The following is a 25,178-nucleotide window of genomic DNA, read 5'->3' on the forward strand; positions in this document are numbered from 1 at the left end:
CAGCATATTTCTTGCCAGAAAAACGTAAGCTAGAAGACATTCTCAAAGTGCTGCAGATTAAAATCACAATGCAATACCACTATACACCTATTAGAATGGCCAAAATTAAAAACACAACCATACCAAGTATTGATGAGGATATGATGCAACTGGAGCATTCTCATACACAGCTAGCAGAATGTAAAACAATATAACCACTTTGGAAAAAGTCTGTCAGTTTCTTAAACAAACATACCCCTACCATATGACCCAGCCACTCTGATCCTAGGAATTCATCCAAGAGAAATGAAAGCACACGTCCATACAGAGATTTATACACCGATGTTCACAGCAGCTTTATTTATAAGAGTCCTAAACTGGAGACAATCTAAGTGTCCATTAGTGGGTGAATGGATGAAGAAATTCTGCTGTGTCCACATACCAGAATATTACCCAGCAACAAAAAGGAATGAACTGATACACCCAACATCATCAATTAATCTCAAAATAATTATGCTGGATGAAAAGTAAGATTGTGTTTATATAAAATTCTAAAAAAATACAAATGAATCTGTAAGGAAAACAGATCAGTGGTGGCCAGGGGACAGAAGGTAAGAGGAGGAAGAGACATGAGGGAACTTTTAGGAAGTGAGGGGGTATGCATATTATCTTGATTTTGGTGACTTTTTCCCAGGTATGTATGTATGTTAAAAGGGATCCAATCTGGGGCGCCTGGGTGGCTAGGTCGGTTAGGCGTCCAACTTCAGCTCAAGTCACAATCTCGCAGTCCATGAGTTCGAGCCCCGCGTCAGGCTCTGGGCTGATGGCTCAGAGCCTGGAGCCTGCTTCCGATTCTGAGTCTCCCTCTCTCTCTCTGCCCCTCCCCCGTTCATGCTCTGTCTCTCTTTGTCTCAAAAATAAATAAAAACGTTAAAAAAAAATTTTTTTTAAAGAGATCAAATCTTATATTTTAAATATGTGCACTACCTTGTATGTCAATTATGCTTCAGTAAAGCCATCAAACAAAAACCAACAATTAACAACCAATGTTAATGAGAAAGTAGCAATTATGAGCACTGATGGGGGTATCAATGTGAACAGAATATTCAAATAGAAAAAATACAATACGTATCTTAGCTGAAAAAAGATTTAAGACATAATCAAGAAGAGAAAGAAAAAGTGTTAACGTTAGGCAAAAAGTCACAAAATACATTTAAAGTTAACAGTGAAGAAAGTAAGTTTTTCACCTTCAGGAGACTGTAACTCTTCAGAAAGGAAGTAACTATGGACCCCCACTGAAGGAGGGAAATTCTGTTTTAAAGATTGTCAAAACAGTATAAAACTCACTCACTTTCAAAATTAACACTAGAAAACAATGCATTATCCAATAAATAGAACTAAACATAAAACATGCACTTTAGTTCTAAGCTAAGAGGAAGGAGGAAGAGGAGGAAGGTGAGGTAGAACAAAGACGGCACTAAATTATGGCTTCACAGTTGTGCCCCGAGCACTGGGCTGACAGCTGATGCACGGTGGATACTCAAAACTGTACTGCACTCAATCCAGTCTTCCTTTGCTCCTGCTGTACCTTTCCCTGTCCTTCCCGATCCAGGGAAACCATGTTCACGTAGCATTTATCTCTGGGAGGATGCCTTCACTAGCAGCAGCTGAGTTCCTCGGAGACCGACCAGCCTCACGGCTCAGTCTGGCATTCACTTGTGCCAAGGGCTCGAAAAGTCTTTCTTTTCCTTCAAGTGAGCCAAGAAGAATGCAGGAAGTTCAGAGAACATGGCCCTGGCCCCTCCACCTCAAACAATGGATCCAGTGATGCCAGGCCCACTGGGATTCTGTCAATCAGTTGGCCAGTGCCTGTGCCAGTGCCATGATTAGGACCACAGCCACTGCATGGACCTCATTCTATGGAATTAGGGAGTTTTGTCTTTGTGTTTTCTTTTAAGTGTGAATATGTATATTTGAAATTAAAAAGGAAATAAATAAAAGAAAATAAACAGAAAACACTCAGGCTCTAGACATTTACTGTGAAATCTTCAGAGCCATCAATCCATTCACTGGCATGTGTGTTAAGGTCCTTTGGCCTTCACAAAGCCGCCTTTGTCCTTTCAGAGATTGGGCTCACCCTGCAATACCACAAACTGACTTTGGAACAAGTATCCATTTTATGCCCTAGGCCACTTCTCCCTAATCAGAATCTAGAGAGTTTTGGTCCAGTTTCTCCATTCATCCATTCAACATTTGTTGAGCACCTATTCTGACTATATGCAAGCAAATACGATGTCAAATATGGTACAGACAGGAAACACTAACAAACAAAATCAGAAAAATGCCTCCATGAGCTAATGTTCTGGCAGAGAACATATACTCTCTGATAACCTTCAAGCCCTTTGACTAGGAAAGCCACAGGAACACACAGGGGTGGGGGCACATTGGGGTACAGGCTGCTCAGGTAGGTGGTATTCCCAGAAACCTAATGGAACTGGTTCACAGCCCAGGTTTCCAACACTTGAAAACCAATATAAAAGATTATACACAGAAATATCTGGAGGGGAAGAACTTTTGTAATGTCCTATTAGAACAACATATCAAGAGTGATCCAAGAATCCAGTCAGTGCTTATCAAAGTGCTGCCTGCTGCCAGACCTCTCAATTCACATGAAAACTGGAGGGTGTCCACTGGATGGAAAACTGAAGGACTTGGGAACATTAGCTGTTGTTTTCATCTCATCTCCCAGTGAAAGGCTGTGGCTTAGGAAGAAAAAGAAGGAAATGAGAACAGCTGGCTGCAGTGTCGCTCAAGAATCAACCAGAAGGTATTTAATTAGAGGGGAAAATGCCCAGCTTGGCCCTGAAGACAGGGAGCTGATGTGATGCGGGTGGAGGTGTTCACAAAGCTCAGGAGAAAATGACAGGCAAGTGAGTAAAAGCAATCTCCACCATGTCTAAAGTCTACACTCCACTGCATATGCAGAGCATGGCCAATAGAACAAACCTTTTTAAAAAACAACAGAGATAAGCGCTATCTCCCACATACCTTAAGGCCTGCAGGGTGGTCTTGACTTGAACATGGTAATGGGATGTGGGCAAGAGGTACTCAGAAGAACAGCTGATAGAAGAAGCAGAGATGGAAGGACTGCCACTCCACTTCAAGCAGATATGAATGTAAGTGGAAATCAATGAACCAGATGTTCACAGAGTATGGGAATGAAAACGAAAGGAGCGAAATCAAGCTTCTCAAAGTAAGGGTACATAGCCTCAACAACCACACCAGATGGAAGATAAAACCCACACAGCAGGCAAGACAGGAAAAGGGCATCAACCATCTAGGTGTCTGCTTAAGGACAGACGTCTTCTGCCAAAAACATAGCATGTGAATACTTGGGGCCTGCCCTCGTGACGATTCTCTCTCCCAGTAGGCTGGAGTAGCAACCAGGGTAATTTTCACCCTGAACACGACTTCTATCAATGAGAAAGAACTGGGGAAGCCCAGGGGAAGATGCCCACATGGTCCTGCAGCTCTTGAGGAAGAGCCACAGCCACCACCCCACACAGGGAGAACACAGAACTCAAGTCTCCAAATGCCAAAGATTTCCTAGAAAACACCAAACAACAGGAATAGAATAATACATCAAATTCTGTCAAAGAAGCAAGGACAGTCTAAAGAAGGCGGTTAAACAGGCACCAACCTGCTGAGTTCTGATTTTAATCACATATCTTGTTAAGTTTTTACTGAAAGGTAACATACCTATGAAAACCTGTATGCATACCCTAAGTGTACAACTCAATGAACTGTCACAAATGGAACACACCAGTGTGGACAGCATTCCGATCAAGAAACAGCATCACAGCACCCCAGAAGTCCCTTCCCATATGCCCCTTCAAGTCACTAACCTACCCGAGTAACACTAATCCTGATTTAACGGCACAGATTCATTTGCCTGTTCATATAACTTATATAAATGGAATCACACACTGTGTGCTATTGTGTTCATCATTATGCTTGTGAAAGTCATCCCTAAGGCTGCACGTAGCTGTAACCACTCCTCCTCATAGCCATACATACTCCATTACAGGAAAGGACGTGCCACTATGAGCATTCCTTTTATTAATGGGTACAGTTTGGAGCTATTAAGAACCATGTTGCTAAGACATGAACAATGAAATGCATGTCTTCTGGTTGATGTTTGTGCATTTCTGGTGTATCAGTTTACACTTCCACTAGTGGAGCACAGGAGCTCTGGCTGCTAGGCGGCCTGGCCAGCTTTGGCATCTTTTTGACTTTGTTATGTTAGCCATTTGGTGCATGTATCATAGCATCACTGACATACTTTTTAAATGTATTTCATTTGTTACACTTCGTTTACTTCTGAGAAGGAAATGAAGTCAGCTTATAATAAAAAGACAGATTAGACAGGAACAAGTTTTAAAGTTTTTTAAATGGCAAAACTGTAAAGAAAGAGGGCAAATAATCATACCAGAAACCTATATCAGCATATTAGTAATTGTCACAATTCAGCATAAAACTGGTATTTCTGAAATTTCCAGCAGCTAATAGCAAAAGTGAAATGTGACAAGCTATATACCTTTCAGTCTCTAGTAAAAGGAGTTTATAACAAATGGTCAAAAGGAATCCTATATGGAGGTTTAGATCAGTGTTCACAACATAATGGATATTTTTCAACAGCAGTTTTATAAAGATACAGAAGTACTTTGGGTAAGGTTCTCTGATTTCTCAATGCATCTCTGTATGAGGTTTAGACATAACAGTAAATTGTGATTTACTGAGGTAGCTCTTCAATAACTAAGCTTCTTAGAGTGAATTGCCAGAGGGTATCTTGGACTTCCTCTTTTAAATATCAGTTGTCTCAGGAGCCTTTTAAAAAAAATAATTTTCACATCTGATTATAAAGGTAATAAAAAGCTCATTATTAACACACACAAACACACACACACACACACACACACACACACACACACACACACAGGGGCACCTGGGTGGCTCAGCTGGTAAAGCATCCAACTTTAGCTCAGGTCATGATCTCAAGGTTCAGGAATTTGAGCCCCACATCGAGCTCTGTGCTGATGGCTTGGAACCTGGAGCCTGCTTTGAATTCTGTGTCTCCCTCTCTCTCTGCCCCACCCTCCCCACCTTTCTCTCTCTCTCAGAGATAAATAAACATATTTTAAAAAAAGAAAAGAAGAGGGACGCCTGGGTGGCTCAGTCGGTTAAGCGTCTGACTTCGGCTCAGGTCATGATCTCACGGTCTGTGAGTTCGAGCCCCGCGTCAGGCTCTGTGCTGACAGCTCAGAGCCTGGAGCCTGTTTCAGATTCTGTGTCTCCCTCTCTCTCTGCCCCTCCCCTGTTCACGCTCTGTCTCTCTCTGTCTCAAAAATAAATAAACGTTAAAAAAAAAATTTTTTTAAAAAGAAAAGAAGAAATCAAACAGTAAACCCACCACCCAAAGATAGCTTTCTAGAGTTTTCTATAATAAAAAATATTAATCAATACTTTTAATTCATACACTTTTTCTTTTCCTTTTTTAAATCAATAGCAGTTTGTGGTATTTAATATATTTTGTGACTAGTTCATTATTTTAACAGCTACAGAAAAACTAATCTATTTATTTAACCAGAACTCTACTGAAATACAGATTACCCACAACTTCCTGCTACGAAAAACAGAAATCTTTGTGTACATTTCTAATTATTTCCTTAGAATAAATTCACAGAAGTAGAATTACTATGGTTAAAAAAGAACATGCACATAAAGGCTTTGCTACACCACCTAGCTGCCCCCAACACTGAAATCAATTTACACCATTAAACTGTACGAGAGAATGTATGTCCTTGCATCTCACTGACCTTAGATGTTATTTTTCTTGTGGGTATTTTCACCACTTTCCAGGTTAAAATAAGACATTTCTAGGGGCACATGGGTGGCTCAGTTGGTTAGGCATCCGACTTCGGCTCAGGTCATGATTTCAGTTTGTGAGTTTGAGCCCCATGTCAGGCTCTGTGATAACAGCTCAGAGCCTGTAGCCTGCTTCAAGTTCTGTGTCTCCCTCTCTCTCTGCCCCTCCCATGCTCTCTCTCTCTCTCTCTCTCTCAAAAATAAACAAACATTCAAAAAATTTTAAAAAAAGACATTTCTTTCTGAATTCTCTGACCCTTGGGTTTATAAGCAAGGATAAAAACCGAAGTCCGCTGGCCATCTGAATTTCTTAATTTGTGAAGTGCTATGGTGTTATCCTTCAATTCAACCCAGATATATTTATTTCAAGCTTAACTGTTTCCAGGCACACTGTTGGGTACTGGGAATACAGAAATGTACAAAAATGTAGAAAACTTTTAGGTGACATCCCTCACAAATCCCAAGGGTCTTATGTATTAGCATTCTGGACTTCCTGAAGAGCGCCACCCAAAACAAAGCTCTGCCTATTGGCATTCAAGGTGAGCTGTTCTGACGGCAACTTCCTCATTGACTCCCCCAGTGAGATCACATCACCTGCCTTCTTTAGCAACAGTGGAATGACATGTACCAAGTTTATCTGAGATATGTATCAAATTATTTGGGAAGAAGTCCCAGAGAAAATAAAATAGATACAAAAGATGAAAGGAGAGAACCTCAATCAAAAACAAACAAAAGAAGAGTCCAAACCCATGTAACAGGGTCAGGGTGAACTAAGCCTGGGGGAGAGCTGCTGAGAACTTTGGTAAAGGCCTTCAGGGGGTGATGCTCCTATAAAGATGAAAAGGAGAGGTCCCCTATCTGAGAAACATGATGCTCTTTGTTTTCTGCATTCTTGATTCCAGGTAATTCTGAAATAGCAAAGTCTAAAGCACAGATGATTAGCACAGGACAGGATCAGCAAGGCTGAGCTTGGGGCATCTGTCTCAGACCCTGTGAACTTGAGGACACAGGCAGAATGCTGGCCAGACTTTCTGAGGACAAAGCTCTAGGAAATCTTCATACGACAAAGAACAGAATCCAGATTCAAACTCAAAAGATCAGGAGAGGCTAGACCAAGAAGTCAAAGCTGCTGAAAAGAAATTCAAGAGCAAAGTGTTAAGCTCTGAGCAGAGTCTAAGAATTGTTACAAACCAACCAAAGAAGCAGAGAATGAAAAAGGCCAGACTCAACAGCAGTTACGGTGGAAAAAGTCCAAGGAGTCCTTACCAGCAGGCAGCACACAAGCCGACAGGTGAGGAGGCTGCCAGAGGAGCCAGCTGTCTGGTTCCAGCAGCACCTGGAGGGCCACCTACTCCTTCTGCCTGACAAGCAGCCGTCCCCTCGGCCAGGCTGACACGGGCAGCCACAGAAAGGAAACCCAGGAGCCCGAGGGGCACAGAAGCCACCCGAGGGCCATGTCAAGGAAGAACCCCAGAGGGACCGAGACAACATTTTTAAATATCTGCAAAGCTATCACATAGGTACAGAATAAAAGTCACTTCGAGGTAGTCTGGAGACAGAAAGTGAAAAAATAAGTAATATGAACGCTAACAGGTGCCATCTGTTGAGTGCCTACGATGAACAGGCACTATGAATGATTCCGAGCCTGGCTGACCTCCAGAGGCCCCCCGGGAAAATGGGGACCACAGGCACCAGTACAGAGGTGGGGCGGGTGAGGCCGTGCATGTCAAGACCGCAGAAGAGGGCCTACACGTCAAACCTCTCAGGAGAGGGTGCCCGTCAGTCCACATAAAAGCCCTCACATGAACGCTCACAGCAGCATTATTCATAAAAGCCCCAAATGGAAATATCCCAAATGCCCATCAAGCAATGAGCAGACACACAAGATGCAGTCCACCCACACAGTGAACCGTCACGCAGCAGAGAGAGGATGAAGTGCTGACATCCTCAAGAGCACAGATGAACTCTTGAAAATACTATGCTTCAGGAGAGAAGTCAGTCACAAAAGACCACACATGGTAAGAATCCAGTCACATGAAATGTCCCCGACAGGCTAATCCACAGAGACAGAAAGAAGGTGAGTGACTTCTCAGTCCCTCAGGGACGGGGGAGGGAGGAATGGGGAGTGGCTGCCCCCAGGCTGCTTCTAGGGGATGTGAGGTCTGGCTCAATAAAAGGCTGCTTTTCAAAAGGAACCCATTACCACCTTCATTTGATCCACAGGCTTTGTGAGGCAGCTAGTTTACAGATAAGAAACAGAGGAAACAGAACCTGCTCATGGTGCCAGGATCTAAACCAGCTCAAAGCCATACTCCTGGTCACTGTGCTGGTTATACCGTGGAACAAACGAACGGAAGGAACAAAGAGGTTGATTCCAGCAGGGCACAAGACCGGGAAGTCTAACCCTGCAAGCTGCACACCGGGTGGGCCCTGTGAGAGCAGTGCCCGAGCCTCACCACAGGTCCCAGCGGAACCCGAGGGCAGACCACAAGCAAGGTGAAGGGGGTCCCATGTGTTCGGCTACCAGGAGGGTGCACCTGACAACCTCTTCCTGACCTTCCAACTGGAAGGCTACTCTCTATTCTCTCTGTTCTGAATCTCAAAACACCACAAAGGCTTTCTAACTTCATGTTGTTACTTTAAGCTATTCTTGGTTCCGTATATTTAAGAAATTATGGTTTCTCTATAGTTTTTAAAAACTGTGCGTGTCTGCCCTTGTCCCAAATAACAGGATTTCAAAGCTGACATTTATTTCAATCATTTGGCAGAAGGCTGGGAACTAAACAAGCCACGGAGACACTGAGGGCAGCTGGCATACTTACTGTAAAGTTCATTTCCTTGATGGCTAGCGTCAGGTGTTCGAATCCCACAGTCACGGTATACTGAGTGTAATTCAAGTAGCCGAGGTGAGCCACAATAATTTCTGCACACTTCTGCAAAGACACAAGGAAGAGCTGTGTTTTTAAAGCAAGCAAGGTCGGCTCCCCCAGCAATTGACCCATGAAGTAACACACGACAACGACACAGGAGCACAATGAACCACCTCCAGGGAACTTGCCAGAGCCCAGAAAAATTCAGACATCAGCCAAAAACAATTCTTAGAAAGAAAAGAACCAAATGGGTATTTTTGGAAACAAACAAATATATGGTTTATAATCATTAGAATCTTTCTACTTTGGATGATTCAGAACAGTGTCACCCGCATAAAAAAGGTAACTACACAATGCAAACCTGACGTTCACACAAATACAATAGGGTGGGGTGGGGGGTGGTGTAAGCCAAGACACAACAAATCAGACCCCCCACCCTCACTCTCCTCCCTGCTCACTCCCACAGCTGCTGCACAATATACAGAGTGGACTGCATGCCCCCTCGCCCCAATGTCTGGTCCTTCCTACGCAGAGCCCCTGTAGTCTCTGTTAGGAGGTCAGGCCCACACCTAAGACAAAGGCTGTGGGAACAATGGCTAGTGTGATCACACAGGTGTGTGTGCTCATCTGTCGGCCAAGAGCCCCATCTTCTGTCTTGTACAATTAGGAACCGGCTCCCCTCTATTCACTGGGGGTGGTGGAGCCCTCACTCCGGATGGGGATGTTTACTCGGTGGCCAGGCAGGCAGTGACCTTGGCACAGCCACGCCGCCTGGCACACCCCCTCAGAAGTTCTCTCCGTGTCTGACAGCCCAGTCTCTGGGTGGCACCTGTGACGGCTGTGGCTTTGAACAGGGCAGTCACCCCTACCACTGATCAGAGGCTCCCCGAGCTAGGAATGTCTGAGGTCAGGGTAGGAAAACAGATCTGGGTGTTTGTAAGAAGCCTTCAAAAGATACGAGGACAATCTGAAGGCAGGGGTGCTGACCTCAGGGCCAGGGAAGAAGTCAGAAGAAGGTGGTGTGCATGCCTTCCCTGGTCTCAGCAAACCCAAATCCACCTTTTGTTCCTCAAAGTCAGGTCACAGGAGGACGTATGGAAAGAGGGGCAGCTAAGTCCTGGGTGTGATCAGGAATGGAGAGGATCGCACTCGTGAAGGTATTCATGTAGCACAGGTGACCACTTCTTACAAATCTGGACTTTCAGGGGACGTTTACATTAACAACACAGTTATACCTCAGGCTGTACATATCTTCAGGTTTAAAAAAGCTGTAGTGAGTCCACCTGATGATCTGGGAGGGAGGGGAGGGGGTCTGAGTTCAAGCCGTGGTTCGAGCACCGATTACGATGTGCTTGTGCGATCACTTGATGAAAGCACAGCAGCCTGTCACCCGCCCGGTGCGGACCACTTGCTACCCGAGGCAGACAGCGTTTTCTCTTCACATCAAAACAAAGGCAGCGTAAAGGGTGGTTGATATCTCTACAACATAAAAAATCCCATCTTTTTTTAAGTCAGGGCAATGCTCCTGGGAGAGCTAGGGTGGGACCTGCACAGACAGAACAGAAGAGAGAAGTCCCCAAGGCGACACAGCGTAAACTGAAGTAGGGCCACCGACAGGAGAGGGGAGACACTGCGGCGAGGCACAAAGGGCCACTGTCAAGGTGCACAGTGTGGCGGGCAGTGCCACAGCAGTGCAGGCAAGCAGCCTCGCAGGCGGCCTGGCACTATACAAGGTGCCCGAGTCTTCCTAGTTGGCCTGACACCTTCCCCAGTTTCAAAGGGAAAGTCCCCCGTCCTGGGAACTCCTCAGTCCTCGCAAACCAGAAAGATTAGTCACACCAGCCTTAGGACGAAGTCACTGACCGCCTGCTCGGTACGAGAAAGAGCAAGGCCAGCTGAGGGCGGACTCCAGCCTGCCCGGGGGTGGAGGCAGGGCCGCGGCCTGAGCAGAGGCCCTTTCAGACCCCGCATCCATCATCCCTCCTGTGTACTGGGAGCTAACACAGCACCTACTGGACACAGACACGGCAGGTGCAGGGCCCCCATGGGCACCGACACGCAGGCGCTCACATATGATATTCGACTTGATCCTCGCCACTTTATGAGGACGGTCAGGGAAGGCGTAACCCCACCCTGCAGTCAAGGAGAACACGTTACAGGCCGGCCCAGCCCTGCTCCATGGGTGATTACAGAGGAGGCAGAACAAGGGTCTGGTCACTTGTGTTTCCGGAGCAGCACCTGCCAGGCCCATGAGGCCGACCCAGCGGGCAGAGCTGCCACGCGGTCCCAGGGAGCAGGCCCTGGCAGGGAGGAACCATAGATGCGGGCCAGGGAACCACAGACAGGGGCCAGCCATCCAACAGGAGCCCTGCCATCTGAATCCTTTCCTGCCAGGACAAACAGTCCTGCTCTTCACTCTTCTCAACCGGGCGGTGCGTGGTTGCTAAGGATACACGCTGCACAATAACAAACCACGAGCTGAAATCCTGGCCCCCCCCCCTCCGTCACTAGTGTCACCTCAGGCAAGTACTCTGACCTTTCAGAGCCTCAGTTTCTTACATAATTTGGGGCTCTGGTACAAGTGCCTGCTCCGTGGGCCTGCTCTGGGGACTCAATGAAACCTGACTGCATGGAAAGCCAGGCATGAGGCCTGTTGGGGAAACCACTTTCCTAACCCTACACTCCAATGCATTCTCTTTTCTGATGTTCCCCATGTTCTCCAGGCCACCTGCTGAGTCCTAGGGAGCTTCCCAGCTCTATACAGAGGGGTTCTGGCTCTGATTCTTGGGATTCCAACAGAATATGGTGCCAAAAAATAATCGAGAGTGAGGGTTCCTTTCTCACTTTGGACCACCAGGTTTCCTAACCCATAACCACACAGTACGTCCGAAAGTAGACACTCAAGCAAGCAGGCTGCTCTTCCTAAGGGGCCTGGGCCTCAGCCCCCACAGGTGGATCAGGGTGTTCATCACAGGGCTGACGCCCGAGACCCCGGCAATTCGGAATGACCACGAACAACGGCAGACTTCAGAGATGACAAGCAGCCCGTAAAGAGTCACCTGTAGACACCAGGCATCATATGTGGGTTCACGTATCATGTGTACATGTGTGTAAGTTTGTAAGAATTTCTAAGGGTATCAATGTATAAAGTTAGGTGCGTTTTCCACACCCCATTGGTATGACTCAATGCTTTTACTTCAGAGAGCACATATGTAATAGTGCAGCATGATGAATAATCACTGACCAATCAAATGCACTCACCCCTGCACAGGTGAGGGTCCTTGTCCGATTGTGAACTTTGTTATGAATGAACATGGTGGTTCCATCTTGAGCTACACCATCAACTTTAACAGTCATGAGAAAGCTTGTCTGAATAGATGTTTCTACAAAAGAAAGAAAGTCAGCATCAGAGACCATGTCAGGCACATCACACTTGCAAAGGTAAGAGCCCAGGAGGGTCCTTTGACCACCTCAGCCTTGGCACATTTGAAAACCTCACACTTGTCAGTGAAGTAAAACCTTTCCATTAGGTTCTACTTCCAACCCATTGTCCAGGAGCCTATGTGAAAACCTTCATTCCAGATCCATCATTTTTGATTCACAAAAGGGCAAGTATTTGATGGCTAATGAAATTTTATTTTTTATTTCTCCACATAAATGTTTAACTTCACTTTACACCAAAATAAAGCTAGATTTATTTTTCTGTTTATATAATTTATTATTTTGTTTTTATGTCCACTGTTAAAAAATCAAGGGACAAAAAATACTAATCCTGGGGCACCTGGGTGGCTCAGTTGGTTAAGCATCTGACTTTGGCTCAGGTCATGATCTCATGGTTCTGTGCTGACAGCTCAGAGCCTGGAGTCTACTTCAGATTCTGTGTCTCCCTGTCTCGGCCCCTTCCCTGCTCATGCTCGCTAGCTCACTCTCTCTCTCTCAAAAATAAACATTAAAAAGAAATAAAACACTTATAATCCCATCGCCAAGAGATAACCATAATTAACATGTTGTGTCCATCCTTCCAGACCATTTTCTAGACATAAAAATACACAGTGATGCCAAATTTTTTTTTTTTTTTTTTATATGTTATAAAAACTGTGGCACCTGGGTGCCTCAGCCGGTTAAGCTTCTGACTTTTCGGCTCAGGTCATGATCTCATGGTTTCGTGAGTTCCAGCTCCACGTCGGGCTCTGTGCTGACAGTGTAGAGCCTGCTTGGGATTCTCTGTCTCCCTCTCTCTCTGCCCCTCCCCCACTTGCGCTCTCTCAAAATAAATAAACTTTAAAAAAATAATGAAATGTTATAAAAAAGGATTAAATTTTTTGTAATATACATTTTTTTTTCATTTAATTTACTGCAGTCATGGGGTTATCTTTTCAAATTCTTTCTCAACCAAATTCTTTCTCGCCTGATCACAGAACATGGAAAATAATGTGGGTGGTCATTTCTTCAGTTCCCCCCGGATGGTATGTAACTAGTGCCACTCTAGACGAACAGAGCCGATGCATTATAAACCGTGGGTGCTGCAGGGCAGGGCTTCTCAGCCTCAGCAGCACTGATATTTTGAGGCCAGACAATCCTTTGTCATGGGACAGCCCCGTGCACTACAGGCTGTTTAGAAGCATCCCTGGCCTCCTCCCTCTAGATACTGGTAACATCCCTCCTCCCCAGTGGTGACAACCAAAATGTCACAATGTTCCTAGACACTGCCAACTTTCCCTGGGGGACAGAACCATTGGCTCAGGGCATCAGAACTTAATTCTCTCCCAGAACGCCAAGGCAAAAGCCTGCTGTAGCAGCACCTACGCTTTGCAGCCACTTAGCTAAGCTGATCGGTGCTCCCTGAGAGCTGACCAATGCTGACTTACTTCTAACTTACTCTGGAAGACACTGGCAGACTTTTGAGGGGCTTTCAATTTGTTGCCATTATAAAGAATAATGACCATCCTTGTGATCCACCTCTGAGAACTTGTTCAAAGATTCTAAAGCTCCCTCCATCTTTCAAATATGGTGCTTGGTACAAAGAAAAATCATTCCAAAATGCCAGACTTCATACCTTTTGATTGATCCAACTCAACAACACATGTCAGCCACAGTTGCTGATTATATGTAGACAGTGGATTTGAAAGTATTTGAATTGGCTTCAGCTAAGGCAAAAAGAAAAAAAAAAGTTAAGGAATCCATATGACCTTTTCATTCAGTCTGTCTTAATATACAAAAATTTACATTTAGCAAAAAAGGTTGGAGTGTTAGCTCTGAAACAGAAATGTGCAGCTTTCATTTAGACAATACAGTGAAATTCTGCCTCCAGAAAAAGAAAGGACTTTCTACTGCAGTCAGCTCTGTCTTACAAACACCTCTAAGCAGGCGATTTCCACCACCTGCAGCCTTGGGATCACATTCCTACTTAAATACCAAAAGGCCATCTTGGAGAAAAAAACTAAAAGTACATATAATGAGATGTGTTGTTAAGATAATAAAGGACATCAAAGACGTATTTCCATATTCACAGGAATCGTTCCCCAGTACCAGTGTGCCAGACCTGTTGCTGGGTGAGGTTGGTTGTCTTCAGCTTTAGCGAAGTCTGAACACCCCTGGAGAGAAAAATTAGAGGGGACCAGGTTGCCAATAATACTTCTGCCAATGACACTTTGAGCAGTGTCTGCTGAAAACCACAATACTGGCTTCTGGCAGCCCGGAATACAGAGAACACTGTGTAAGTGTTTGAAAACCACCCAGGGTTCCAAAGAAACACATTATTAGAATGTGTAGTCTCTGCATGTAAATATATCATTTCTGTGTTTTAGCCCCGCGGAAACTCCCTGTGCCCGAAGGCGTGCCCGAAGCCACCGAGGCAATGATGCCTACCAGCGGGTGGTCTAGCATCTTGCAGAAGTGAGCGTGAGCTCTTGCAAGCAAGTCAGTTTGGTGGGACGGCTGTTATTTTCAGTGTCAAAAAAGGACTTACGTTCTGAGACAGAAATTGTAAAAGACCAAACTATGGTTAGGAAGCTCCATGGCGGCACCTCTTAGATCAGATCCTCAGGGCAAGAAATAAATAAAATAAACACACATGCTAGCGGGCTAACCAGAGGGCCCTTTGAAACTAGGAATAGGAAGAAAAAGGATTACAAGGTAAGCTTTAGGACATTTTTGTCCTTTTGCTTTTTTGAAAATCTTAAGGGTGAAAACCCACCAGGGAGCTAAGAGAAGGAAGACAAGAGGATATTTGGGGGCAAATAATCCAATTTAAACTTGTTATGATGCCATGAGAATGTAGGACAACTGAATTCAGTTTACAGATAAAGATACTATGTCTGATATGCAGAAAAATAAAGGGGTTTCGTTGTTTGGGCTCTCACAAGTTAGCATTTATTAAAGAGTACTGAAATTCTCCAACTGGAAGGACCTTTGTTTTTCTCTAAAGATGGTGAAGAATCAACCACATGAAAGAAAGAAAAGAAAAAGGATTTTTCACTTAAACCGAGTTCATACAAGGAATGACCAAACAATCATCAGAAAGACCTGTGCCTGTTAGAAACCCGACATGGAGACGGCATCTTCACTTGCATAAAAATAATAAAAAATAGTCAGATGCCTGAGTGAGCACTATTAGAACTTACAATCTAGTAAGACTCATGGGCGGGAGGAATCAGGGGGAGTTAACCAGCATTTGGAAAGGAACCGCTGCTCCCTCACAGGTAACACCACCGGCCTCTCACAGTGCTGCGGTATTCACTGCAGCAGAAAAGGACCTTTCGGCAAACAAGAGCCCAGGGCCCAGCGGCTGACAGCGCTGCAAGAAATGCGTGCTGCCGAAGAAGGGAGCTGCAGGGCAAGGGTGGTGCGCGGACCCTCCACGCAGAACAGGACCGTGTCTGAGTCACCGGGAAGTTTCTAGGGCCCCTCCAGCTGCCACTTCGACCCAGTCTTACCTTTTTACTATTACTTAGTGAAAAATTAGCTGCGGAAGTCTGGATCACTTTGGGCCCTAAAAATGTAACAGAGAAGGAAAAAACCAGGTTATATCTATATCAATAATTAATTTATTGTTTTTCACTTAAAAAATTTTTTAACGTGTATTTCTCAGAGAGACAGAGACAGAGCACAAGCGAGGGAGGGGCAGAGAAAGAGGCAGACAGAATCTGAAGCAGGGTTCAGGCTCTGAGCCGTCAGTCAGCACAGAGCCCAAAATGGGGCTGGAACTCACAGACCGCGAGATCATAACCTGAGCTGAAGTGCCGAAGGTGAACACTTAACTGGCCACCCAGGCGCCCCTATCGATTGTTTTTCAAATGCCAAGAAAGACTCGCATTATGTAGAGGTGGCCCCATTTTCCTGGTCTGTCCTTAGGGGACATATAAACATACAAACAGACACACAACATCGCAGACCAGGCGAACATCACGTGACCACCACACAATGTGTGTGACTTCCACAGGATCTAGACATGCAAAACCTCTCCTTTGCTTTCAATGAGGGCTCACTCAGTAGTGCTCCGATCCAAGAAACCGTTAATGACACGGACACTGTCCATAGATTTTATAAAGTATAACAATTTCTGCTAAAAAACTAAGCCACATTTATCAGTTCATCCAATTAATCCAGTCTTCCAAAAATATGTATTGAGTTCAGGATATAAAAAAACATAAAATATTTTAATGCATACTCAAGGCTTTTCCTGAAATAACAGATCTATAAGCTTCATGGAATCCTACAATGTAACTGTTCAGAGTTTTGGCCTTAAAAGAAGCAATCAAAGGAAACAGTGTGAAGCAGATTTTAATTTAATTTGTTCTACAATAAATCACACTCAGCTGGGATGCCAGTTTTCTGGGCTGCCTGGGTGACCATCCCCAGCCTGCTGCCCAGGAACCGCCACGTACAGAAGGAAATACTCGAGTACGTACAGCAAGTATGTAAGTGACATAGCAACATGTGTCTGGAACCGTTATGAATGCTGACAGGCTGTCCCTATGTGGGAAGGAGGCTTTCGCCCACAGTGAGGCTTATTTTAAATAGACTCACAATCTCAGTAAATCCCTGTTCCAGGAAATAAGGCAATCTGCTTTCTCAGAAAGAATTAAGAACTGGGAGTCGCAAAGTCCAGACTCTAGTCTTAGCCAACTTGGCTTTTTGAATCTGTTTTCACATCTGCAAAACGAGGGGTGACAAACCCACTGGTCACTAGCACACTCTTAATCTGAAATCCTAACAATGTTACCACAGGACGTAGGATGGTGATTTTTGTGTCAACTGACTGGGCCCTGGGGTGCCCAGATACTTGGATAAACATGATTCTGGCGAATCAGTGGACAGATGAGAAAAAAGATGGTCCTCCCCAATGTGGGTGGGCCTCATCCAAATGGTTGAAGGCCTGAACAGAGCAAAAGGCTGAATGGGGGAGAATCTGCTCTCTGCCCGGTCTTGTCCTCGGTCTTCAAGCTGGCACATAGGTCTTCATCTGTTTCCAGACACAAGCTGGAACTTAACCAGCTCTGCTATGCCTCCATATCTTGGAACTTCTCAGCCTCCATTATCATGTGAGCCAGTTCCTTACAGTAAATCTCTCTTTCTTCTCTACCCCTGCCCCTCTCTCTCCCTGTCTCCCTGTCCCTCCCTCCCCCCTCCTATGCGTATGTGTGTCTGAGTATATACATATATATGTATCTCCCCTTTGGTTCCATTTCTCTGGAGAACCTTGACTAATACAGAGTTTGGCACTGAGAGTGGTTAAAGAGGAACAAGATATTAATAATGAGCTTTTTTAATACTGGTTCTGGGGTTTCTGGAATTGGCTCTCTAATCTGATTAGATTTAAAGATGCTAACGATTGGGGTGCCTGGCTGGCTTACTCAGTTAAGTGTCCCACTTGCTTTCAGCTCAGGTCATGATCTCACGGTTCGTGGGATCAAGACCCATGTCAGGCTCTATGCTGACAGTGCAGAGCCTGCTTGGGATTCTCTGTTTCCTTCTGTCTCTGCCCCCCCCTGCTGTCTATCTCTCTCTCAAAATAGATGGATAAACTTAAAAAAAAATTTTTTTTTATAACAAACAAATAGAATGAGGTTGACTGGTTGTTCCTAATGTCCCTGGATAACGTGGTAAAAGAAAAGGCGAGGTCAGGGGTTTGAATTCCCAGCTCCAGAGCTGCATAAATGATCTGACAGCTTCTGTGCGCCCTGACAGAGACCCTTATCACCTGTAGCCATAGGGGCTGAGTGCTGAAAATCAAGCTCAGAATCTCATCCTGCAACTGGCAGAATTACAATGCAAGTTGGACACCGGCCTCACAGGCTCACTGCTGAAGCGAGGGCACTGACTGGGGAGCAGTGGGGTCCTGGTCTGGGGATGTGGGATCCTGGTCTGGAGACGCACAGGAGGATCCGGAGGAAGCTGGGGGTGTGGAGCTACTACGTTTCAATGCATCTTCTTTGCCACTAGACGAGTTCTCTCCATTCCCAGTAGAAACAGCCCTCCCACCTCCTTCCTAGACGAAGACCCTGCATTACCTACGCAAGTGATCCCTGAGGATCAGGCAAGACGATGCAGATTCTGCTGAGCAACCTTCCCTCTTTGCTTCTAGAACAATAACTAGACTCAAGTCCCAACAGGCCCCTGAAGGTGAGGCACCAAATATGACCCACGAGGAGATGCACTACACTCTCAAAGAATACTTGAGTTTTCGGATTTATACAGAGAGAAATCTGGGGAACGTGTATGGGAACGACTACTAAGGGTGTGGGGAACACGGTAGAAGGAATGTAAATTGGATCAGGCTGGATTTGTGGACATGGGCTCACTCAGCAGAGATACTGCGTTGCGTGCTAGAGCTCAGGGAGTTAGGAGGGGCTCTAACAGTTCGGTTGGCTGGTTAAAACTTGGACCAAAAGGTGGTCCCCAGTGAGCAAATCAGAAATGCCACACCTGCCTTGGCTTAATGGAGAGGAGGGGATTGGGAGACTTGGGGAGACTAGAACATTGGGGCGGATTTGTCATTTAAGACCTGCTGGAAGGCCCAGAAGACAGACCTTTCACCACTACTGTGAGGAATAAATGTGTGAGGGGAGCCCCAGCATCCTGAAAGAGCTCTGTGACGGCCCTGCTCGGCAGGCCACCCAGAGAGCAGGAGCCATGACCACTGAACGGGGGGAAACCAAACGCGATGGGAGTCGCTGAATCCTAGCAGCGGTGGGGCCAAGCAGAGGGACTCAGCCACCAAAAGCAAGGTGGGTATGGTCACTGTAACGAACAGGAGAGTCAAAGCAGCAATCCGACCATCTGATTCACACAGACCTGTGGTGCTGGCTAGTTGACTATGGTGTTTCCAGAAGTGAAATACACAGGAAGCCCACTATAGTGTTACCTGATCTGTGTAAGCAGAAAATTCTAAGTGAACAAAAGTGTAACCTGAATCATAAACACAGGAAGTTGCAGCCCATCAGTAGATTCCAGATTTGAGCCGGGTTACAGACTCAAACCTTGAGTGAAGAGGAGACAGGGTCCCCTTAAGAAAGCACCCCAGTACACTGCCAAAAATGTGTACTATTAATCATTCTCCCAAAGGAACCTACAACCTTTTACCAAGATGACCGCACACTGGGGAAAAGGAAATACATTTTGGGGACCCCCGGACACCGGCTCTGAACTGACCCTAATTTCAGGAGACCCAAAACATCAGTGCGGTCCACCAGTCAGAGCAGGGACTCACGGAGGTCACGCAATCAGTGGGGTTTTAGCTCAGGTACATGTCACAATGGGCCCAGTGGGTCCCCAGTTCCAGAACGCAGAACTGCACTAGATACACTCAGGGCCTGGCAGAATCCCCACCCTGCAGGGAGCCTCTACTTACAACAATATAATCAAAAGCAGTATCGCAAGCCTGGAGGGACTGCAGCCGTGAGTTCTCCCATCCCCCAACCTGAAAGGTTCCCACCACACGGCCGTTCGACGTTCAACTCGCCTATCTGGCCTGGGCAGAAGGTGGGTGGCTCTTGGACGTTCAACTCGCCTATCTGGCCTGGGCAGAAGGTGGGTGGCTCTTGGAGGTGACAGCAGATCGCCACTAAGCATCACCGGGTGTGGTTCGAACCGCAGCTGCTGTTGCAGGCAGGGTTTCATTGCTTGAGCAAATTCACACATCCTCTGGGACCTGACAGGCAGCTGCTGATCTGGCAAACGTCATTTTCTTCATCGCTGAGAGCGAGGCTCACCAGAAGCCAGGCCAGCAATACACCTTCACGGTCCTCCCTCAAAGGAATGTCAAATCTCCGGCCCTACATCCTAATTTGGTTCTCACGGACCTTGGTCACCTGTCCCTCCCACAAGCCGCCGTGAGCAAGAAGCAGCGAGTACTGTAAACTTCCTGGTAAGACACTCGCACGTGGGAGAACGGAAAGAAATCTGGTCAAGATACACGTGCGCCACGTAGAGCCATCCCTTCTGAGGTGAAAGATAAACCGTTGTATTTGGCTCCCCTACAACCAAAGCAGAGGCACGACGCCTAGCGGGCCTCGCCTCTTAGCATTTTGGAGGCAACGTGTTCCTCGCTTGGGTGCTATACTCTGGCCCATTTACCTTGTGAACCAAAAAGCTGCAAGTTTTGAGTGGGGGCCAGGACAAGAGAAGGCTCTCCACCAGCTCCAGGCTGCCGTGCGGGCTGCCTGCTGCTGGGGTCACATGATCCGGCAGATGAAAAGGTGTCAGAAATGTCAGGAGACAAGGATGTCATTTGGAGCCTTTGGCACGGCCCATAGATGAATCTTCGCGCAGACCCTTGGGACTCTGGAGCAAAGCCTTGCCCTCCTCCACAGATAACCACTCCCCTCGTGACACACAGCTCTTGCCTTCCTACCGGGCCTTAGGAGAGACTAAACGCTTACCCGTGGGCCACCAAGTTACCAGGAGACCTGCGCTGCCCATCATGAGCTGGGTGTTAGCTGACCCATCAGGACATGGCTCTGGACACGCACAGCAGCACTCCATCATCCGACGGAAGGGGGGCATATACGATCGGGCCCGAGCAGGCCCCGAAGGCACAATAAATCCATCTATATCGGTATCTACGTATATCCTATTGGTGTGTTTCTCTGAAGAACCCTAATACCAGCACTCACTGGGAAGAAGGAAAGGGACATGGAAATCCTGACATCGCTCTTCTCGTCTCAGCCCAGGTGTATCACTTTTCATTTATGCAAGAGTGGAAAAGGTTGAATATAATCACGGATGTTGCAGCCAACAGTGGCTTAAGGAAACGAGTTGGCTGAGGTCCCATGAGACGGCAGTTCAGGAGAATATGAATGCCTCTCCTACCAATCTTAAAAGGACAGTTATGAAAATCAAGTAAGATGACTGATATGTCCTGTGCTGTGATTAATATAGCTTATTCCTTGGGGACTTCACGGGCAGGAAAAGAGGAGGCTACAGTTACTTGTCACCATCATTTTCGTCACCAGCAGGCAAACAGCACATAAACGACCTCCCTCTCCCCAGCTTCCTTGGGCCATTCACCCAGCCCACATCCAGTGTAGGTTAAGAAACTAGCCTCTGAGGGGCACCTGGGCGGCTCAGTTGGCTGAGCGTCTGACAACGGCTCAGGTCGTGATCTCGCGGTTGGTGAGTTCAGGTCCCGCGTCGGGCTCTGTGCTGACAGCTCGGAGCCTGGAGCCTGCTTTGGATTCTATGTCTCCCTCTTTCTCTGCCCCTCCCCTGCTCACGCTCTGTCTCTCCCTGTCTCTCAAAAATAAATAAACATAAAAAAAGTTTAAGAAACTAGCCTTTGGAGGCCCAGCCGCCTCTGGGACAGGCTAAGCCTAAGTGTCATTTGTAGGAAATGCCGTAATCAAACACCTATCAGAGACCACCCTCAGTAAAAAATATATTTAAGAAAGAAAGAAGAAACAACCACATAGGCTCCTGGTCTCCTACCCCCCAGACAGGGCTGAAGAGACCAGGTTTCTGGGAACCTGCTGAAAACAGGCCAGCTTCTCTGGTTCTGTTTTCCATCTGTGCAAAATGGGGTTGGACTGGATGATTTCAAAGGCATTTCTGAAGCTAAAAGCATTATGGTGTGGCTCTGGAACCCCAGGGCACCTGGTGCCCTGAACACAAGGCAAAAGCCAACCTGCAGGCTCCCTCCTGCCAAGAGCTTGGGGCGTCACTGGAGCACCCTCCCGGGTCCCCTCGGTCACCCCAGCCCCGTGCTCACAGCTATCTCATGCCCTCCCTGGAATCTGCTGCGCCGGGCCGTTTACATGGCCTGTGGCCCCCATCGGCCAGCATGTCCTGGACTCGGCAGCACCCAGGCTGGGTTCCGAGCACAGGAGACTGCAGAAATGTTGGACCGTCTGCTAAAAGGTACGCCATCGAGGCCTCCCGGTGCTGCCAGGCTAAACTCAAGCCCTGGCTGCTGTGTGGGGCAAGGCCAGGGTTACCCCTCACCCAGTGGGTTCAGAAGAAGTGGCACTTCACCCTCTACAACGGGGCTCTTAGCGGGTGACAGCGAGTGGGGACAGCTCAGCTGGGCTGAAAAGCGGGTACTGAGGTAACTGTAAATGATAAAACGATCAAAAACTGCGGCTTACCTCTGATCCCAACGAAGACGGTCAGGCCGAAACAGACGAAGAAGACGACGAACACGAGGACAAAGTGGCGCTTGGAGAGCGTGTACAGCCGCATGGGCGCCAGCCTGCAGAGAAGCCAGCGGGTGAGGGTCACACAGGGGTGGCCGAGGCCGCATCGAGCCATCCCCTCCCCACCTCGGGAGCGGGCCTCCCCAAGACCCAGGTCGCCCGCCTGACCAAAACACCTCGGGGGCCACCAGAGGGTGGGGGACTGTCCGCTAAGCCCTGGGTCAAGCGCTCCGGGGAGAGGGCTGCTCCGCATGCAGCCAAACCCCACTCCTCGTGGCGCGAGAACGTGCTGCGGCTTCGACGCCCACTCAGGGCGTGTTTCACCACCCCACCCACGTGGTGGCTCAGCCCTTCTACACAGCCCGACTTTCAGCAGCCAGAGCAGAGCCCGGGTGCAGGGAAGACCCCAACCCACACGGGCACGCGGCTCTGTCTGCTGGCGCAGTCAAGCCCAGACCGGGAACTGCAGGTGCCTCCAGCACGCATCTTCCTACCTGGCCCTTCAGGAAGCCCACGGCCTCACGTTTCCTGTCCAGGGCTCCGCACAGCCCCGCACCTGCACCCACCCGCACGGTGAAGCTCAGCCTGGCCTTTGCTGAGCAGGCCGCCCACGGTCCTCTGTGACTTACTCCAACGCGGAGAGCAGCTCAGTGGATCCATCCCACCCCCCCGTCAGGAGGTCCCTGCCTATGCAGTCCTGTTTTCTGCTCTGGAAGAAGACGGCAGTGGGGAGGGATCAGTTCTCCTTTCGAATGCCCTACCTCAGGCGTCAGAAGAAAATCCATGAAGGACCACACTTCAAATGTGTGAGGCCCGGCCAGCCACACGGCCTCTAGTCCTCGCTGCTGCCTCTACACGCAGGCAGGCGTGATGAACACGCGTGTGCGTGGCTGTGTTCCAGTTCAACCTGACTGCAAAGAGGTGGCAGGCCAGGTCTGGCCCGCAAGCGGCCGACCGCTACCAAATAACCTAACGAGGAGACCCATAAACCCAAAGAGATGAGCGACAGGGGTGGGGGGCTGTTTTGCTTTGCTTTTTACATTCTTTTTATTCCCATAGCATTTCCTGGTCTTGGGAGCTGGGACAGGAGGAACTTCTCACACCTCAGAACAGTGCACACACGCCTGGGACAGGGAGAACCAGGCTGAGAACTGAAACGGAAGGAAAAGTTATTTGCTTTTACGGTACTGTGTGCACACATACAACCTCTCCTTTACGTGGCTGACGATTCCAGTTCCTGAGCAGGAAATCAGCCAGATGGTATCTCGGGGCAAAGGTGGGGCCCAGAAGCCACCTTGGCTCAGACGTGGCTCGGCTGATACCAAGCCCAGCTCTCTCCAGCAGGACCCACCAGACCTTTGGACGAATGAACTCTGAGGTCAGTGTCACCGTGTTTCATTGAATGACGGCACCAGTGAAGAAATAAAGGAACGAGTAGTAACTCTGTCTCTTCCTTCTGGACTCAAGTCCAAAGGCTGACCCACAAGCGACCCTGCTGTGCATGAAAACGAGGGCCAGTGAATTAAATAGTCTGACCCCAACTCTGATTTTGCATCCTAATGATTATAAGAGGCCTGAAAGTCTTAAAATATTAGAGCCAGAAATGACCTCAGGGAGGAAGTCTAACCCCTTCGACTGACACACGGGGACACTGGGGCCTAGACACTGCAGAACAGTTGCCTGAGATGTCACAGCTCTGCCCCTTGGCAGTAACTGCCGCTCCCTAGGAAGGAGGCTCAGGGAAGCAGGGAGAGCTGAGGGGACCCACCTCCGTGAGTGCCCTTCTGGAGAAAGCCCTGTGGAGGCGGGGCGGCATGCGAACAAGGTCCTCTTTGTCATTTCTCTGCCATCCCCAGGTGTCGAGGCTAATAATGCAGATCCTTAGCACAGTCTGCAGAAGGAAAGATTTCTGTGCAGCTGCACGGGGCATTTTCACTTGGAAAAAACACTACACAAAGCTAAATGGACTAGATGCTGGGAAAATGCAAATAGTCTGTAGTTCACAGGGCTGCACCGATGTCGCTCTCTTAGCTCTGATAAACGTGGCGCGACGCTGAGACGCTAGCAAGAGGGGAAGCTGCGTGAAGGGTGTGCAGAGACACTTTGTACTATCTTTGCCACTCTTCCATAAACCTAAGGTTGTGTAAAAAATTACAGTCACTTGTGGCACCCCACTCTGCTGCTCTCAGGGCGACCTGTTTCCACCCCCTCCCCCCGCCCCGTCCACCCTGTGCTGAGGCTCTGAGGGGCGCTGAGGGCTCTGAGCACAGGCGAGAGCCCAAAGGACATTAGTTAGAAGCAGAGAAAAACAGAGTAATAATAATTACATTTAAATGTTGATATTTAAAACCTATCATTAAGACACATTATCAATCATTTGCTAGAAAAGCCCAGTTACTTAGCAGACGAGAGGGTATGGGGAGAAAAGAGATCAGCAGGGCAACAGGAGCACAAGGCCGAGTTCCTGCAGCAAACACCTGCCCAGGGACGCTGTGCCAATTTCCTCCTCCAGGGCTGAATACAAATCTAGTGCTTCCCTTCCTTAACCCTGCTACTTAAGGGGTGCCTGGGTGGCTCAGCCAGTTAAGCATCCAACTTCGGCTCAGGTCATGATCTCACGGCTCATGGGTTCGAGTCCGTTTGAGCAACGGACTCTGTGCTGACAGCTCGGAGCCTGGAGCCTGCTTCGGGTTCTGTGTCTCCCTCTTTCTCTCTGCCCCTCCCCCACTCACACGCACCTGTGCATGCACTCTCAAAAATAAATACTAAACAT

The 25,178-nt window shown here is 47.6% G+C and overlaps 1 protein-coding gene across 1 annotated transcript in view; it reads right to left on the minus strand.

Moving 5' to 3' along the window:
- TMEM181 (transmembrane protein 181) overlaps positions 1-25,178 on the minus strand; it is a 74,439-nt gene that overhangs the window by 17,747 nt on the left and 31,514 nt on the right. Inside the window, exons 2-6 of the mRNA XM_019412684.2 lie at positions 22,358-22,461; positions 15,710-15,765; positions 13,831-13,921; positions 12,036-12,157; positions 8,727-8,837 (exon numbers count right to left, since the gene is read on the minus strand). Coding sequence (XP_019268229.1) covers positions 8,727-8,837; positions 12,036-12,157; positions 13,831-13,921; positions 15,710-15,765; positions 22,358-22,461 — 484 coding nt within the window. The remainder of the gene's footprint in view (positions 1-8,726; positions 8,838-12,035; positions 12,158-13,830; positions 13,922-15,709; positions 15,766-22,357; positions 22,462-25,178) is intronic.

Source organism: Panthera pardus, unplaced genomic scaffold, assembly GCF_024362965.1.
Source record: "Panthera pardus isolate Hobbes unplaced genomic scaffold, ASM2436296v1 HiC_scaffold_17, whole genome shotgun sequence".
NCBI classification, from domain to species: Eukaryota; Metazoa; Chordata; class Mammalia; order Carnivora; family Felidae; genus Panthera; species Panthera pardus.